Source organism: Eumetopias jubatus, unplaced genomic scaffold (genome assembly GCF_037043125.1).
Source record: "Eumetopias jubatus isolate StellerSeaLion01/CBP00866 unplaced genomic scaffold, mEumJub1_p1.0 scaffold_10, whole genome shotgun sequence".
NCBI lineage: Eukaryota > Metazoa > Chordata > Mammalia > Carnivora > Otariidae > Eumetopias > Eumetopias jubatus.
In genome coordinates, this window is record NW_028274816.1 from 102,478,293 (window position 1) to 102,496,019 (window position 17,727).

A 17,727-nucleotide genomic window follows, 5' to 3' on the forward strand; every position below is an offset into this window, starting at 1 on the left:
AGGCCCAGAGAGGGGAGGCAAGGGGTCTCAGGCCACAGAGCGCACAAAGTGGAGTGAAACGACGACCCCAGCTCTCCTGTCCAGCGCCGGGCACGTAGGACCCCACAGCACAGCCCGAGACAGCCCCGGGCTGGCATGATTGCTGGGGCCTTTTGCCGCCAAGGCTGTCCCGTGGGGCAGGGAGTCCGTCATGGGCTGACTCACTGCCTGGGGACGCGGCTGCCACAGACTGCCTGTGCCAAGGCCCCACTGGCCCCTGAGGCTCCAGGAACTGAGAGCCAGGTTCCCGCCGCCCAGCCTGAGTCATGACCGACTCGCGTTTGTGTGTTTTTCTCTCGGCTCCACACCCCCAGAGCTGGGTGGGAACTCAAGTGGCACCCAGCAAAGTGAGTCGACCCCGGGCTGAATAATCCTGATCCAGAGCGGGGAGTTGGACGTGACCTGGAGTGACGAAATCCGCAGGGGAGCCCGCAAGTCAGCAGTTGGGAGGCCCCGCCTGCCCCAGTGCCTATAAAAGGTTCCTGGGGTTTGAGCAGCCCCAGCATCCTCCCAGCCTTCCTGAGCACCTTTCTCTCCTCTCTGCCAACTCACTCGCCTCCCTTCTCTACCATGACCACCTGCAGCCGCCAGTTCACCTCCTCCAGCTCCATGAAGGGCTCCTGTGGCATCGGTGGTGGCTCCAGCCGCATGTCCTCTGTCCTGGCCGGAGGGTCCTGCCGGGCCCCCAGCGCCTACGGGGGCCTGTCAGTCTCCACCTCCCGCTACTCCTCCGGGGGGGCCTGCGGCCTGGGGGGCGGCTATGGCGGCGGCTTCAGCAGCAGCAGCAGCTTCGGGGGAGGCCTGGGTAGCGGCTTTGGTGGAGGATATGGTGCTGGCCTCGGTGCTGGCTTTGGCGGTGGCCTCGGTGCTGGCTTCGGCGGTGGCTTCGGCGGTGGCGATGGCAGCCTTCTCTCCGGCAATGAGAAGGTGACCATGCAGAACCTCAACGACCGCCTGGCCTCCTACCTGGACAAGGTGCGTGCCCTGGAGGAGGCCAACACCGACCTGGAGGTGAAGATCCGCGACTGGTACCAGAGGCAGCGGCCCAATGAGGCCAAGGACTACAGCCCCTACTTCAAGACCATCGAGGAGCTGCGGAACAAGGTGTGTGGGCCTGGTGGGCGGTGCAGGTGGGCAGAGCATTGAGAGAGGTCATGGCTGCAGTGGCCCTTAGAAAACCACTTTCTAGCATCTTTATTTTACAAACAGGGAGACTGAGCCCACCTTGGGGGAGAGGCCACACAGGCCACTCAGAATTGGTGGCAGAGGGTCCCTTTTCAGCATCGAGGTATCTGAGCTGGGACCGGAGCCCTGACTCTCTTATTCCCTGCAGGTGTGCATTGCACCCTCAGCTTCTCTCAGCCTGGGATGGAGGATGGGGTGGCAGGAGACTGGGGGGCATCCCTCCACACACCCTGAGCTGGGTGGAAAAGACACCCAGGCTGGCCGGAGGGCATGACCTGCCAGCTAGGCGACCCTCAAGTTTGGGGATCTACCTTTCTCCCCTCTCTGCTCTTTCCCCCTGAGCAACGGAGTCTTGGCTAACAGGCCTGTCCTTCCACCCTCTCTGTAGATCATTGCCGCCACCATCGAGAACGCTCAGCCCATCCTGCAGATCGACAATGCCAGGCTGGCAGCTGATGACTTCAGGACCAAGTGAGCAACCACCGTGGTGGTGGACTGTGTGCGGGGCAGAGGGCAGGAGGCAAGCAGTGGGGCTGTTGGTCCTGAGCCTCAGAAGCCTCCCAGATGGAGCATGATGCCCCGACCTCTGTCCTGCCAGGTATGAGCATGAGCTGACCCTGCGCCAGAGCGTGGAGGCCGACATCAACGGCCTGCGCCGGGTGCTGGACGAGCTGACCCTGGCCAGGACCGACCTGGAGATGCAGATCGAGGGCCTGAAGGAGGAGCTGGCCTACCTGAAGAAGAACCATGAGGAAGTGAGGCCCTGCTGACCACTGGCTGCGGGAGGCTGGTTCAGGAACCCGGAAAGGGGTCAGCTGAGCTGACCACCTCCCGCCATCCCTTCCTAGGAGATGCTTGCCCTGCGGGGTCAGACTGGCGGGGACGTCAGTGTGGAGATGGACGCCGCCCCTGGCGTGGACCTGAGCCGCATCCTGAACGAGATGCGCGACCAGTACGAGCAGATGGCGGAGAAGAACCGCAGAGACGCGGAGGCCTGGTTCCTGAGCAAGGTGGGGCTCAGGTCCTCAGCCCTCCTGCAGGACTGCCCAGCAAGGGAGCACCGCTGGAGCGTCTCACACCTGCTCTTCATTCTTCTCGCAGACCGAGGAACTGAACAAAGAAGTGGCCTCTAACAGCGAGTTGGTGCAGAGTGGCCGCAGTGAGGTGACCGAGCTCCGGAGGGTGCTCCAGGGCCTGGAGATTGAACTGCAGTCCCAGCTCAGCATGGTATGAGGGACCCCACCCAGCCCCAGTCCCCAAGTCCCCAGTAAGGGCCACCAGGCCCTTAACACTGCCACAAGACAGTTCTGCCTCTCTTATTGCAGGAGTGGGACTGGAGGGATCATTATATTCATTATATAGACACAGAAAGTAAGGCCCAGAACAATGGAATACCTTTCCTCCACATTGTCTGGCCCATCAGTAGCCCAGCTGGAATCACAATCCATGTACCTCTTAGGAAACATGCCCAGAGGCCTGGGGGGACAATAGTGACCACCTCTGTTGACTCTCTTTCTCCCGCTCACAGAAAGCATCCCTGGAGAACAGCCTGGAGGAGACCAAGGGCCGCTACTGCATGCAGCTGGCCCAGATCCAGGGGCTGATCGGCAACGTGGAGGAGCAGCTGGCCCAGCTGCGCTGCGAGATGGAGCAGCAGAGCCAAGAGTACCAGATCCTGCTGGACGTAAAGACGCGGCTGGAGCAGGAGATCGCCACCTACCGTCACCTGCTGGAGGGCGAGGACGCCCAGTGAGTGCCCAGCCCCCTCCACCCCCCTCCAGCCCCTCTGCGCTCCCAGCACATCTAACCACTCTACCTTTTCTCCCCACAGCCTCTCCTCCCAGCAGGCGTCCAGCCATTCCTATTCTTCCCACAATGGTAAGGCTCCTGAGGGTCCTGGGTGCCCCAGAGACCCCAGCCCTCCCTGTGTGGGGCCTCTTAGCTCCCAATGCCCTTCTCACCCCCTCCCCTCTCTCCCACAGTCTTCTCCTCTTCCACCTCCTCCTCCGGCCACCAGACCCGGCCCATCCTCAAGGAGCAGGGCTCATCCAGCTTCAACCAGGGCCAGAGCTCCAAGCCCTGAGCTGCCTCTTCCAGAGCCTCCTGCCCACCTGCCGGCCCCAACCTCCTGAAGGCCTGGGCCAGGGCCCTGTTCTCCCAGCGCGGTTTCCAGCTGTCTCCCCTTCCCCTCCGCTGGTGGTGGGCAAATAAAGCTGACTTTCTGGTTGATGCAAACCTGTGTGGTCTCTGTTCTTGAACTAATGGGAGGGGGTTGAAGGTGTCTCCCAGGGACCTCCTGGGACCTCACAGCCAGAGGGGTCCAGGAAACAGCAAAGCTCAGAAGCCCTGGTAGGGTCTTCCTAGAAGAACCCTCTACTAGCAAGGGTGTGGGAGGTGGGACACAGGATGGGAAGGAGCTTCCCTGTGTTGACAGCCACCCTGGGAAGTGCGTATGGTCAGGCCTGTTTTGGAATGGAGACAACCCTGCCATTCAGAGGTTGAGTAACTTGGAAAAAGTCATGCAAGATAGTCAGAGGTGTGACTGTGCTTCACACTGGGTCTGTCTGGTTACGAAGGCCATGCTTTTAGGTATTTTAACCCAAAGACTCCAAAGCTTGAGCTCTCAACTCTACTCTTCGGCTTCTCACACTTGCCCAGCAAGTTCTGTGTTGGATGGTGGGAGAGAGAGCCTTCTGCCTTGGGGATGGGGGTCCATGGTTAGAACTGAATTTTCTTCTCCCGACCTGCTCTTCCGCATCACCCCTTATCAGCCCCTTCTTTCTCATCTCCCTCAGGCAGGGGCCTGAGGGCTGACGAGTCCGCTAGGAAACATCTGTCACTCATGCCCTCCTCTTTGTCCCCACGCGACCCCACCCCCACATTCAGACTGGCTTCCTCTCTCCCAAGAACTAGGCACGGCCCCCTAAGCAGGGCCCTCGCTGTCCATTCTCTCTCACTCCCATTTCTGCTTGATGGCCTTTCTAGCAAGAATAGGGTCAAGATCAAGAAGGACGTTGATCAGGTCCTCTGTTTAACCACCTGTGACTTTCCCTTTCCCCGCCAATGCTCGACCCTCTGCCTCAACTCGCTTTGGTGCTTTCCTGCCCTGCCCTGCTCTGCACCCAGGAGTCAACCATCCTTTCCCACACCTCTTGCTTGCTATGGGTACCTTCTATATTTAAAAAAATTAATTAACAAAATCATAGTTATGTATGTGTCACATAATAAGTCTTTTTGTGGAGAAGAGCCATCCCCAGGCTGTGTCACCTGCCTCTGTTCCCACCTCCCACTTTCAACTCTGTTACTTTTGGCATTTGCCTTATTTCTAAATTACAGGCTTATACAGCCATTTCTTGATTGTTTTTTTTTTCAATTTTAGTTTTTTAAAAAGATATTATTTATTTATTTATTTTGAGGGCAGGGGTTGGGGGGGTGGGAGAGGCAGAGGGAGAGGGAGAGAGAGAATCTTGAACAAACTCCATGCTGAGCCTGGAGCCTGACACAGGGATTAATCCCATGACCCCAGGATCGTGACCTGAGCTGAAACCAAGAGTCAGACACTCAACCAACTGAGCCACCCAGCTGCCCCCCAATTTTAGTTTTTGATTGCTTGACTTCCTGCTGTGAAGGAGGGGAATTCAGCTCTCTTATTCAACATTGTCCCTCCCTATTTCTTCCTACCCTCTCAATATATCCATATTTCATTAGAGAAATGTTTAATTTTACATTGTCATGATTAACTATTCTTTACAGTCAAAAATATTTTATATTGTATTACATTTCTTTGGAATAAATATCTTTTTCAGTTTGCTGAGGTTTTCTATGTCCTTAACCTAAGTGTATTCCCTAGTTCACTGCACAGAAGTATAGGTCTCCTCCTAATATGTCAAAACACTGAGTGTTCCATCAGTTTTATCTTCTTGAAGATATTTCTCCTGGAGCCCACTGTCCTGCTCCAGCATGTTCTGGGTGCTCTTTGTGCCTCCCGCCATCCTGGAATCTTCCTTCACTGTCCTCTTGAACATCCCTTCTTTCTGTGTTGCTTCCCTCTTTCTAGATCCCATGTCTCCCTTCTTCTTTTCATCCCTCTTCATTATAGTGAAACACATCCTCTGGCAATTTCCTGAGACAGGATGTGTAGACTTTTCATGTCTGAAAACATCATTAGTCTACTCCCATTCTTGATGGATAATTTGGCTGGGTATGGAATTCTAGGTTGCAAATAATTTTCCCTCAGCACCTTGAAGGTATTGGGTCACTATTTCCTGGTTTCCAGTGTTGCTACTGAGAAGTCTAATGCTGTTTTGATTCTAGATATTGGATGTTATCCGATTTCTACCCCTTCCCCCAGAGCTTTTAGGCTCTTCTCTTGCTCTCTAGCAGGCTACAATATCACATGTTCTGCCTCCATGTGGCTGTGTTGGATCTGTTGGATTGGGCATGTAGCAGCATCTTTCAGCATAGAAATTCATGTTCTTCAGAAATTTTCCAGGAAATTTTCTATTTATTTTATGATTTCCTCCCCTCCATTTTCTCTCTTTCTGGAACTCTTCTTTTTCCTATGTATTTCATTCTATTTTTCATCTAATTTCTGTCTCTCTTTTTTTTTGACTTTCTGAAATTTTCCTAAACTTTGCTATCCAATCTTATTATTTAGTTTTTTAAAAATTGGATACATATTAGTAACTCTGGATACTTTTTAAAAGAATAGTCTCTTGTTCTTTTTTCAAGACACAATATTTCATGGTTTTAACAATTCTTCCATTTCCATCATCATTTCTGTTTCCTCTCAGCTGCCTTTTTCCTGGTTTGTCTTATCTCCGTCCTTTATGCCAGAGGCTTCCCTCAAATGTCTGTGGTTCTTGATCTTTGGTTAATATTTAAGAGTAAGTCACGAAGAAGCTGATTGGAAAGTGAGTGTGTGTGTGTACAGCAGGGGGGCTTTCCCCCTGCTGAGTCTCGCTATAGAATAATCTGGTGAATATGCTGTTTTTATTGGGGGACCCCAAATGTCAGTATCTTTAGGCCTTTTCTCTCGGGTAGGGTCTTCCTCAGGAAGGATGTCTCTAATTTCCTAGGCTGGCCTATGAAAAGCTACCAACTTTCAGGAAACTATGTGGAGGAAGGGGACTGAGAGTGTCTCAGTCTGTTAATCTGACTTAAGTCAGTTTATTACCCCATGCTTACCCAAGCTGTGCTTGGTCCCTCAGAGTTTAGTCCCTCTGGTAAATTCTCCAGAGTACACCTCCAGTTTCTCCTGAGGTAAAGGAGGAGTGGTTGGCATTAGGTGGGGTTGGGATAGAAAGGGGCTATGGAGGTATCCCTGCTTTTTATACAGACTTTTGACCCATTTATCTTCCTGTTTCTAGCCCACCTGCCCTCCACCTTCAGAGATGCCTGGTGGCTCCTATTCCAGAGGCTTCCAGGGTCCTGCTGTGTGAATCTGCTTGCTTCTTGGCTTCTCCCTGGGAAAGCACCAAGATTACGTTTTTGTTTATTTTCTAGATTCCGAGATTTTGTTACTGTAATCCCTCCTCCTGTTCTCTTTGTCCAATACAGGTTTTATCCATTAACACTAATTTTAGAGGTGCTTAGAGGGGTGGTGATAAATGACACATTTAACCTCTGAAGTCCCTGCTTTACATGGCAAAATATTTTTCATCTTTCAAGGCTGCTGAGCTTGATTCATCACTCTGTAATGCATGATCATTTTTGGTTGTTGAGCAAACATGTCTCCTTATTTATGGTCAACGATCCTGTCTTCTGGGCCATAAGTGAGGTTATGATTCAGATTGAACCCCAGATCCCAATACCCAAAGGCAACCACTAATAACATTTTGGTGAGTTTCTTTCATATATATATATATATATATATGTATTACAGGTCTGTCTACTATCTATCTATCTATCTATCTATCATCTATCTATCTATCTATCATCTATCTATCCATCCATCTATCTAATCATCTACCTACCTATCTACAATCACACTATATCATTTTGCATTCAGTTTTTAATATTTTAAGAGAAACACTTCCCTGTGTTATTAAAACTGTTATACATTTCAATGCTGTTTCCACTGTTTTTTTTGTTGTTGTTGCAATTAAAATATTACAGCAATAACATCGTTCTGCATAAAGCTTTTATAAATATTTTGCATTATTTTCTTAGGCTTGATTCCCAGAAGTACAATTACTAGGTGAGAAGATAATGAATGTTTTAAGGGTCTTGACTTGTACTGTCCAATTGATGTCAAGAGAAATGGTACCAATTTACATATTTTACCAGCAGGGAACGAGAGTGCCTATTTCAAAACCTGCTCACCAACTTTGAGTATTATCTTTTAAAAATCTCTGTTGTTAATTCACCTGTCACTTTTATTTTTATTTTTAAAATTTTATTTTATTATGTTATGTTAATCACCATACATTACATCATTAGTTTTTGATGTAGTGTTCCATGATTCATTGTTTGCATATAACACCCAGTGCTCCATTCAATACGTGCCCTCTTTAATACCCATCACCAGGCTAACCCATCCCCCCTCCCCAGAACCCTCAGTTTGTTTCTCAGAGTCCATAGCCTCTCATGGTTCATCTTCCCCTCCGATTTCCCCCCTTGATTTTTCCCTTCCTACTGTCTTCTTTTCTTTTTAACATATAATATATTATTTGTTTTAGAGGTACAGGTCTGTGATTCATCAGTCTTACACAATTCACAGCGCTCACCATAGCACATACCCTCCCCAATGTCTATCACCCAGCTACCCCATCCCTCCCACCCCCCACCACTCCAGCAACCCTCAGTTTGTTTCCTGAGATTAAGAATTCCTCATATCAGTGAGATCATATGATATATGGCTTTCTCTGATTGACTTATTTCACTCAGCGTAATATCCACTAGTTCCATCCACATAGTTGCAAATGGCAAGATTTTGTTTTTTTTGATGGCTGTACAATATTCCATTGTATATATATACCACATCTTCTTTATCCACTCATCTGTTGATGGACATCTGGGCTCTTTCCATAGTTTTGCTATTGTGGACATTGCTGCTATAAACATTGGGGTACATGTACCCCTTCGGATCACTACATTTGTATCTTTGTGGTAAATACCCAGTAGTGCAATTGCTGGGTTGTATGGTAGCTCTATTTTCAACTTTCTGAGGAAACTCCATACTGTTTCCCAGAGTGGCTGTGCCAGCTTGCATTCCCACCAACAGTGTAGGAGGGTTCCCCTTTCTCCACATCCTCGCCAACATCTCTCGTCTCCAGTTTTCTGAGTACAGATTCTTTGCCTCTTTGGTTAGATTTATTCCTAGGTATCTTATGGTTTTTGGGTGCAATTGTAAATGGGATTGACTCCTTAATTTCTCTTTCTTCTGTCTTGTTGGTGTATAGAAATACAACTGATTTCTGTGCATTAATTTTATATCCTGCCACTTGACTGAATTCCTGTATGAGTTCTAGCAGTTTTGGGGTGGGGGCTTTTGGGTTTTCCATGTAAAATATCATATCATCTGCAAAGAGTGAGACTTTGACTTCTTCTTTGCCAATTCAGATGACTTTTATTTCTTTTTGTTGTCCGATTGCTGTGGCTAGGACTTCTAGTACTATGTTGAATAGCAGTGGTGATAGTTCACCTGTCACTTCTAAAGCTGACCTTATGGAAGGACCCTCACACAGAGATAGAGTCCTGGCCTGGGTTGCAAAAACTCCTGAGCTGGATCACATGCTTATGAGTTGTTCAGTAACAAGATGTCAGAGCAGAGGCTGCAGAATGCCCTCTACCTAACAAAGCTGTCCGTGCCCACATCTTCAAGGTGCATATCGCCCATCAGAGAACCTTCTGGAAAAAAAGGTCTCCACTTGACTGATGGGGAAACAGAGGGCTCAACTAATTAAGGGAAAGAAAAAACTTTTTTAGGGTCTCCTAGCTAGTTAGTAAAACTACCTGAGAGCAGGAAGCATGTTTCTCCCTTTCATTGTCATATCCTGTGGAAACAAAACATGAACCCCTTTTGAAGATGATATCAAGGCAGAAATGTGAGCTTCCTCTTCAATCAGGAGGCCTAGCTTTTCCATTCAAAAATATCTTGTTGCTTGGATTCCCCAAGCTAAGATTCAAGTTCCAAATCAGACAGCATTTTGCTCTTGCCTGGCCTTTCCTATTTCCTAAGATCCTGGCACCTGAGATGAGGAGGTTGAGTGCTCCTGAATGTTCCTTGTAACTTTATTTTGAACACACCCTCAGATTCTTTATGCTTGAGTTAGTGTCAAAGTTTGTGAAATATTGTTTTGGATAATTGCATAAAGAACTAAAACAATGGCTGGAGTGAGAATTAATGATAGCCCATAAAGTGTATCTGCTGATGTAAATAAATGAGTGGTAAGCTCGTCAGGTTTTGCCTTCTTTGGGCCCATTGTTTCTGAGGGCTATAAAAAGCACAGTGTCCCTCCTAGCATCTGAGATAAGCCATTTCTTATGTTTGCCTTCCCACCTCTGAGGGTTGTTGTTTTAAGACCTTCTGACAGCTCCCTGAGACATAAACACGAATGAAGCTTTTTTGTTTTGCTGGTCCCCACAACTCTTAGCACGTAGCGCCTCTGGGACACTCAGTAAGGATTTGTGGAGTCTGGTCTTGGGTTTGGGCCACAGACTTCTGCTCTTTCAGGTTTCCATGGAATCAGAAGCAAGTTTCTTTCTTTCTTTCTTTCTTTCTTTCTTTCTTTCTTTCTTTCTTTCTTTCTTTCTTTCTTTCTTTCTTTCTTTCTTTCTTTCTTTCTTTCTTTCTTTCTTTCTTTCTTTCTTTCTTTCTTTCTTTCTTTCTTTCTTTCTTTCTTTCTTTCTTTCTTTCTTCTTTCTTTCTTTCTTCTTTCTTTCTTCTCTCTCTCTCTCTCTTTCTTTCTTTCTTTCTTTCTTAAGATTTTATTTATTTGAGAGAGCACATGTGCATGCTAATGAGCAGGGGGAGGGGCCAAGGATGTAGGGCTTGATCCTGGACTCTGAGATCATGACCTGAGCAGAAGGCAGCTGCTGAACTGACTGAGCCACCCAGGTGCCCCAGCAACAAGTTTCTTGAAGACAGGCTTCTCTGGATTCCACGTGCCCCTTGTCATGTTGGTACAAGGCAGCTACCATGGTAGGTGTTGATGAGCTGCATGGAAGAGAAAGCAAGTTTCTTCCTGAGCCGTGGGAGGGTGGGAGCCTGGTCTTGCAAGAGCTGAGGCACCAAGAGAGTAGAGTCCTTTATGTGCCCCTTCTTCCGATGTGCTGTGTGGTCACTGCCATGGGCAGATGTAGCTCTGCACCCCTCTTTCCCTAACAGTCCAGGGGTTGTTAAAGCAAAGATGTCAGCTGTTTAGTGAAAGAGTCCATTTCTGGCTTGACTCCCTGTGGACACATCACTGGGGCCCCATGTCCCTTTCTGTCCTACGATTATAGGATAGTTACACATAAAACAAGTAGCCTTTATCTGCCATATGAATAGTGTGACAATGTAAACAGAAATATAAAAAACAAACACATTCATCTATTGTTCTGTCCCCAGAGTTTTTCTTCTCTCAGTCTCCTTTCTGGGTTCATTATGTGTGAATACACATCCAAGATGTTTTTCAAATGATCAAAGGGCTTCATTATTTAATGAATAAAGAAACAGAAACAAAAGGACATAGGTGCAAGGCTCTTTATTGCTGCATTATTTACAGTGATCAAAAAAGGAAAACCAAGTGACTACCCATCGATAGTGTATAGCTGAATAAATAGGGGTCTACTCATACTATGGAATATTAAGCAGTCACCACAGTCAATAAATTGGAGCTGTGTCGGATGGCAAGAAGAGATTCTTCAAGGTATTGGGAAAGGGAAATAAACACATGATGCAGAAAAACACAGGTAGTATATTGATCTCACTTGTGTGAATAAACAAATCCAGTCCCCCATTTATGTGAGTGCATATGTGTGTGCATATATATGAGCATCAAAAACATGAAAGGGTACATATGTTATTAACATGGGTTACCTTGGGGGTAGGGTGGGAGGCTGAGGTGGGTGTAGGGGATAGGAGAGGGAAAGAAGAGATCCAAGAAAATAGGAAAGAAAAAAAAAGAGTGCATTCACTTTTATACATATCCATAAAATTGTGTCTGTGTGTATATGAGCAAAGAAAGTAAATAAAAAATTTAAAAACCATAAAATCAGTTCATTTGTTGAATACCACATCAACTTCCTAGTTAAAAACGTGGGCGCCAGGCCGGCTCAGTAGGAAGAGCCTGCAACTCTTGATCTTGGGGTTGTGAATTGGGGCCCCACATTGGGTGTAGAGATGACTTAAAATAACTTTTAAAAAAAGAATAAAAAAACCAGATTGCACACCCCAATGCCCTAGATTGTCAATTTTATATTACCATGTAATAGATTTTTTTTACCATTTTAATAATTTTTAAATACAGAGTTCAGTAGTGTTAAATATATTCACAATGTTCTACAACAGATCCAAGCTCTATACTCACTAAACCCCAATTCCCTTTTCTCCTTTGCCCCAGCCTTTGCTAACAAACTTTTTACTTTCTGTTTCTACGCTTCTGACTAGTTTAGGTACTTCGTGAGTGGAATCATATAATATTAATCCTTTCCTTATTTCATGTAGCATAATGTCCTTAGGGTTCATCTGTGCTGTAGCCTGTGATGCCATCTAATATATTTTAAATTAGCTTTGTATTTAGATAATAATATGACTACACAAATCAAAAGTATAACCAAAAGGGAAAAAAAACCTAAAGTTAGACCGTAGTCCCTCCCAGAAGGTAATGTGGAATAGTGGAAGGAGGCAAGAGCTCAGCCTGGGGTTGAACCTGGAGTGTGTCCCTGGCTGATCCTTTTACCTCTAAATTTCAGTTCCTTCTTCTGTGAATTTAGGGTATTAGTATCTACCTGAAGAGGACCCATTATTACATTTGATTTTTGCAGCAAGGCTGGGGACAGGCGGTTGGGTCCTGCCTCCTAAGGCTGAGTTGGAGCAAATGTCTCCTTCCTGCCTGCTCTCTGCCAAGACTCCTTGCTATGTCCCTGCACCTATTCAGCCCTTTTTGCAGGTGAGGAAACTGAGGCTCAGGGGGGTTGAGCAACCTGTTTAAGGGTGCATGACTGGTAGGTAGGCTATCAGGGAGGCTGCCACCTCTGTGTTGATCTTCCAGATGAGCAGACCCCTGGCTTCGCTGGACTTGATCAAGTTTGCAGAGAGAGCAAGTTCCTGCAGGAGCCAAGCGAACTCAGTCTGCAGCCACAAGGGGCTACTCCGGGCCAGGATTTGTGCTGAGCTCAGGGTGGGTGGTGCCTATGCCTTTGGTGGCCAAGCTCTTCCATGGCAGCCCCTCCCCTAGCCCTCCTTCTCCTTCTCCTCCCCTAGATGAGGCAGTGGGGTATTTACACCATGGAAATGGTAAATGCTACAAACCAGGGCTAGATTTGTTGTGTTTTATTGATTGTCTAGACTTAAGAAAATCTAGACTTAAATATTTTAAGGAAAAATGTTAAAAATAATGCAGACTAATCTTAAAAGTGTGTCATGTCTCTAGTTGTTGCATTGTTAATAGCAAAAACTGTAAGACAATATGCTTTCTGTATTTGAAATCTGCAATCCAGTTCAGCAAAGAGGTCACTCGTGTCACTGATGAATGGCTCAAGTTAGGGCATATGTCTGTGTTGTTTCTCTTTGATCTTCCTTCCCAACATAAACAAAAATTTCAACTAGTCGTTATGTCAGAACTATACTTGTTTGTTGATTGCCACTACAGGTTGCAAGAGCTTGGCAAAAATCAAGGAAAGCATCCTATGAAGATCAATGGACTCTGTCGAATTTATAATAAAGAGTACTCTTCTTATTTGTAAGTTAAGTGCTACACATCCCTTATATCAGTACCATTTATAATATTTATTGTGTTATTAGAATGTGTATAAGATAATATATTTTATATATTAGTAAAATATATTCTGTATAATATATATACTTCCCTTCTCAGTTGCCTTGGTTTGGGCTCCAGAAGCAGATCCTTAAACAAGAACTCAAGTACAAGAAGTATTTTTGAGTGGCGTCTCATGAAACACCATTAGGGCGTGGGTAGGTGGGACAGGGAAGGAGAGGAAACTAATAAGAGGTGTGTGATCCGGCAAGTGAACCCTGTGGGCCACTGTAGCGTAATTCTTAGGGACAGTGCGGAATAAGTACCTCAGAGTTCCTCCCAGAGGATGAGGGAGCTGGGGTATTTACCCTCCCATCCTGATAGGTTGAGGGAGCTTTTAGGCAGGGGAATGGGGTTAACTTTCCAGCACCACAACTTTTGCCTTGTGCACAGGCAGAATGGGCTCTGGTGGCCAGAGAAGGCCCTCAGGCAGAGGTCTCTGGTGCTGACCGTTGGAAGTCTGGCCAGTAAGTGTCCAGGAGAAGTGGCCAGAGCTTGGTGCTTACAGGAAGCAGGCCGCCATGCTGCCAGGGTGAGGGTACTTGGCTTTATGGAGCACATTGGCACCTTTGGGGCACCTACATATTCATGGGAGGTGCTTGGACTTTGGGGACTGAGGCCCAGTGGAGCTTCCCTGCCTTTACCTGTCTATGTCTATAACATGGACACAGTAACACCTTCCCCAAAGGGGTTTGCAAGGTTAAATGAGAGTATCAGTGGCAATGTCTAGCATAGTGCTTGACAGAATGGGACTCAGTACATAGAACCTCTTCACATCCCTTAGAATCTCTGAAGATAGATTCTTCTCAGACCTCAGAACTCAGAAGACATTTGTGTCTCCTTCTTAGTGAAATTTCATATTCCATTATGTTTCCCTTTTTGTCTGGGCTGCCAGGAAACCCAGAGACACGTGTCAGGGATAGCAGTCTCTTCCGTACAGTTTGGCGGTGGACACACACTGTGGTACCTGCTTAGCTTGTAAAGGTTGGGGCCAAGTCTGTGCCTTCCTTCTGATGCCAGATCCCTTTTTCTTGGTCCTTGGACAGAGGGCAGGTCGCCTGCTGGGTTGGTCATATAAGATACTGGCCATTGGCTGTATCAGCCCTCCTGGCCCTCCCTGGGGTTTGTCAAATTTGAGTTGATCCTCTCTGGCCGTGAGGCTGAAGGGTGAGTTGAAGGCTGCCTCAGCTATGGTTGCAGGCTCATGGGGGTGGCTGGCCTGTGCAGGTGAAGCCAGGAGACAGATCGAGGCCGGGGGTGTGCGTGTATGTGTGTGTTGGGGCAGGAGGGGAGAGTGGGAGAGAACAATGAGTCAGTGAATTGCCTCTTTTTGAAATGAATTCAAGTTCCTGTGCTTGCAACCAAAACATGCTTAACAGTGTACCCTATTACCTAATTTTGATCTGCCTTCGACCCTTGCTGGATATTTTCAGTTTTATTATACATGTGTCTTTTATCATAAGCTGACCCAGCCTCCTCTTTTGGAAGTGAGTGACACAGAAATAGTGTGGGGTATGTGTGTGTGTGTGTCGGGTGTGTGCGTGTGTGTGCGCGCGTGCGCCCACTGTGCCGATCGCCAGGGCTGGGAAGAAAATAAGCAGGCTCTGGGTGGTGCTGAGTGGCTGGTGGGGCTTTCCTGGCCTCAGGGCCTCATTGGAGCACCTGAGCTGCTGCTTCCCTGTCCCCTTCTCTCCCAGGCAGGGGAGGCAGTGCTGGGCCTCCATCCTCAGAAGTGGGCCTCTTGGCAGCTCCCATGCCTTCTCCCTGCACCCCAAACCGTTCTGCTGACTCTTCCCCGGCAGGGCTTCCGGACCTGCCCATTCCCATAGACTCCACCCTGGCTGGCCCCTCACAGACTCAGCAGCTCATCACCTGGGCCTGTTGGCCTCAGCAGCTCTCCCGAGGCCTCCCACCTCCTGCCCCTCCACTGCCCAGCGCTATCCTGGACCCCTCTTTGTTCTTTGTGGCTTTGCCTGAGTTTCAACACCTGTTCTCCATTTGAGCTTAGCTCCTGCCCCCCACTGGTCAAACTCTAGGGTTGACTTTAAGAGAACTATCTGCCAAACGTTTGCTCTGTGCCAAGCACCATGCTGGCCACTCGCCATGAATAATCTAGTCCTCTCAATAATCCTGCAAGGTAGGAGCTGCTATGCTCATTGGATAAGAAACTCGCTGGGAGGCCTGCAGTGACTGGTCCAAGGTCACATGGCTGGTCAGTGGGGGAGGCCTGCCTGGAACCCTGGTCTGACTGATTTGGAAGGCCCCGGGCCTTCCCCAGTCCCACAGGATGGCTCCGTCTGGGGGACGGCAGCAGCAGACTGATATTGCTACCCAGCCTCTGTCTGGTGGAGGGCCTATTCTTTCTACTCATGAGGCTGGAACTCCTGGGGGACCGCTGTCCTTCCCCTCCCTTGCCCTTTGTTCTGCTGGCCCTGTAGCCCAGGACTCCTGACACAGCCATTCCGGCTCAGGTGCTGACGTTCCTTTCGACTCACCGCCGGGCACTGGAGTTCCCACAGCCACACCCCTGCCTGGGAATGCCCTCTTCCCACTCCACCCATGCAGGGCTCTTCCTTCTTTCAAAACCTAGGTCGAACGCACCCTTTCCAAGAAGTCTTCTATGTACCACCCACCCCACCTGGTGGCTCCTCGGCTCCGGGCTCCCCTCAGAGAGTAGAGAAAGCTCTCCGCTCATTTGCCCTCCCCCATCAGACTGGACACCCCCAAGAACAAGGGCTGTGTCTCCCCCATCAGGCAGGAGTAATTATAGTAAATTAACATGCCAAGCACCTACTATGTGAGAGAAACTTCGTGGCCCCCTCAGGCACTGTAGTAAGCTCTCCTAGGAGCTGGCACACCTCCCAGAGGCAGTGGGAAGGCTGAGAAGGGGAAAGCCTGGTGGTCCAAGGTGATGGGGTGGGCCTTCCTGGCAGAGGAGAGGTCTGAGCCGACCCCATCCCTTACCTGGATGATGGCAAGGCCAACATCCTCCTGGTTTCCCCTTTTCTGTCCCTTCTCCTAAAGTATGTTCCATGTGGACCCTGAAGGGGCCTTTGTGAAACACACCTGATAGTGTCACTCCCGTGTGTAGAACCTTCGGTCCCCCCAGTGTTGTGAGTATGAAGTCTGCGATCCTCAGCTCCACGTGTATCCCCTGACCTCTGTTCTCAGTTCCGTCAGGCAGTTCAACTCTGTGGCAAGGCTTAGGTGTTGCACTTTCTTCAGACCAGTGTTTCATGCCACTGAGTCTTTGCTCAGGTGAGCGAATGGGATATCCTTTCTCACTTCCTCTCTTGCTCAGCATCTATTCATCATCAAGGTTCAGCTAAGTTGAGAACTCCTGTAGGATGCTTGCCCACCCTGGGAGGGGTGGGATGACTGCCTTTTTTTTCTGTTTTCCATCCATCCTTTACTCACCTACCCACCCACTATCTATCCACCTTCCATTGTCCTTCCTTTCAATCATCCATCCATCCATCTTCTCACTCACTTGCTAATTCATCTATTTATCCATCCATCCATCCATCCATCCATCCATCTACCTGCCCATCCATCTATACACCTGCCCATCCATCCATCCATCCATCCATCCATCCATCCATCCATCCATCCATCTCTCCATCTACCTGCCCATCCATCCATCTATACATCTGCCCATCCATCCATCCATCCATCCATCCATCCATCCATCCATCCATCCATCTCTCCATCTACCTGCCCATCCATCTATCTATACATCTGCCCATCCATCCATCCATCCACCCAACCATCCATCCACCCATCTACCTGCCCATGCACTTATCCATCCACCATCCATCCATCCATCCATCCACTTATACATCCATCCCTCTGCCCATCCACTTATCCATCCATCCATTCCATGCATCCTTTCACAGTCCCTTACCATCTTCCTGTTCCCCTCTCTCTCCTTTCCTCCCTCCCTTTTGTTCATCTTTCATCTATTTTATGCCACACAATCTTCAGAAACCATATCTTAAATCTGTGTATTGAACTGAAGCTTGGCCTTAAAGACCATGAAGAATTTGGGCAGGAAGAGAGGACAGAAGTGGAAATTCAGGCAGAGGCTGGAAAATGGGTAGGGGTATAGGGGTTGGTGAGGGGACTGGGCTGTAGGGGCTGGAGCTCAGTTCTCAGTGAGCATTATGGGTAATTGGCTAGAAAAGGTAAGTCTTACTTTCCCTGAATAAGTAGCTAATAGATGGTTAGTTGAGCCCATCTGTTGCTGGGCTTTGTCTACCTAACCCTTCATATTCTTAACAACTTAAATGTGATTCTGGGGTGCAGGCACAACTCTTTTCACCCCACATATTCTCAACCTACCTAGCTCAGGGAGGTCCTTGTTAAACATTTTGCACTTGCAAAGCAGGCTCTGTGTGACTTTGGACATGACCCTTTCCCTCTTGGGGCCTCATTTTTCCCATCTGTAAAGTTAGGAGGCTGGCTTATGTGACCCCTGAGGCCCGTTTTGGCTCTGACTTTCAGGGACCCTTTATCAGGGGGTCCTGTCATTGAAAAGTGA

The 17,727-nt window shown here is 48.2% G+C and overlaps 1 protein-coding gene across 1 annotated transcript; it reads left to right on the plus strand.

Annotated features, from left to right (window-relative positions):
* Nucleotides 1–609: 609 nt before the first annotated feature.
* On the plus strand, nt 610–3,307 carry LOC114201373 (keratin, type I cytoskeletal 16). The gene is made up of 8 exons (XM_028094027.2): nt 610–1,143; nt 1,613–1,695; nt 1,823–1,979; nt 2,073–2,234; nt 2,326–2,451; nt 2,753–2,973; nt 3,056–3,102; nt 3,207–3,307. The coding sequence occupies exons 1-8, from the start codon at nt 610–612 to the stop codon at nt 3,305–3,307; spliced, it is 1,431 nt and encodes a 476-aa protein (XP_027949828.2).
* Nucleotides 3,308–17,727: the final 14,420 nt, after the last annotated feature.

Excerpts from the sequence above, each read along its gene's own strand:
- LOC114201373 (XM_028094027.2), top strand. The coding sequence starts at position 610 with ATGACCACCTGCAGCCGCCAGTTCACCTCCTCCAGCTCCATGAAGGGC. Across the intron at positions 1,696-1,822 it reads GCTGATGACTTCAGGACCAA|GTATGAGCATGAGCTGACCC; the intron begins GTGAGCAACCAC and ends CTGTCCTGCCAG. Across the intron at positions 2,974-3,055 it reads CTGGAGGGCGAGGACGCCCA|CCTCTCCTCCCAGCAGGCGT; the intron begins GTGAGTGCCCAG and ends TTCTCCCCACAG.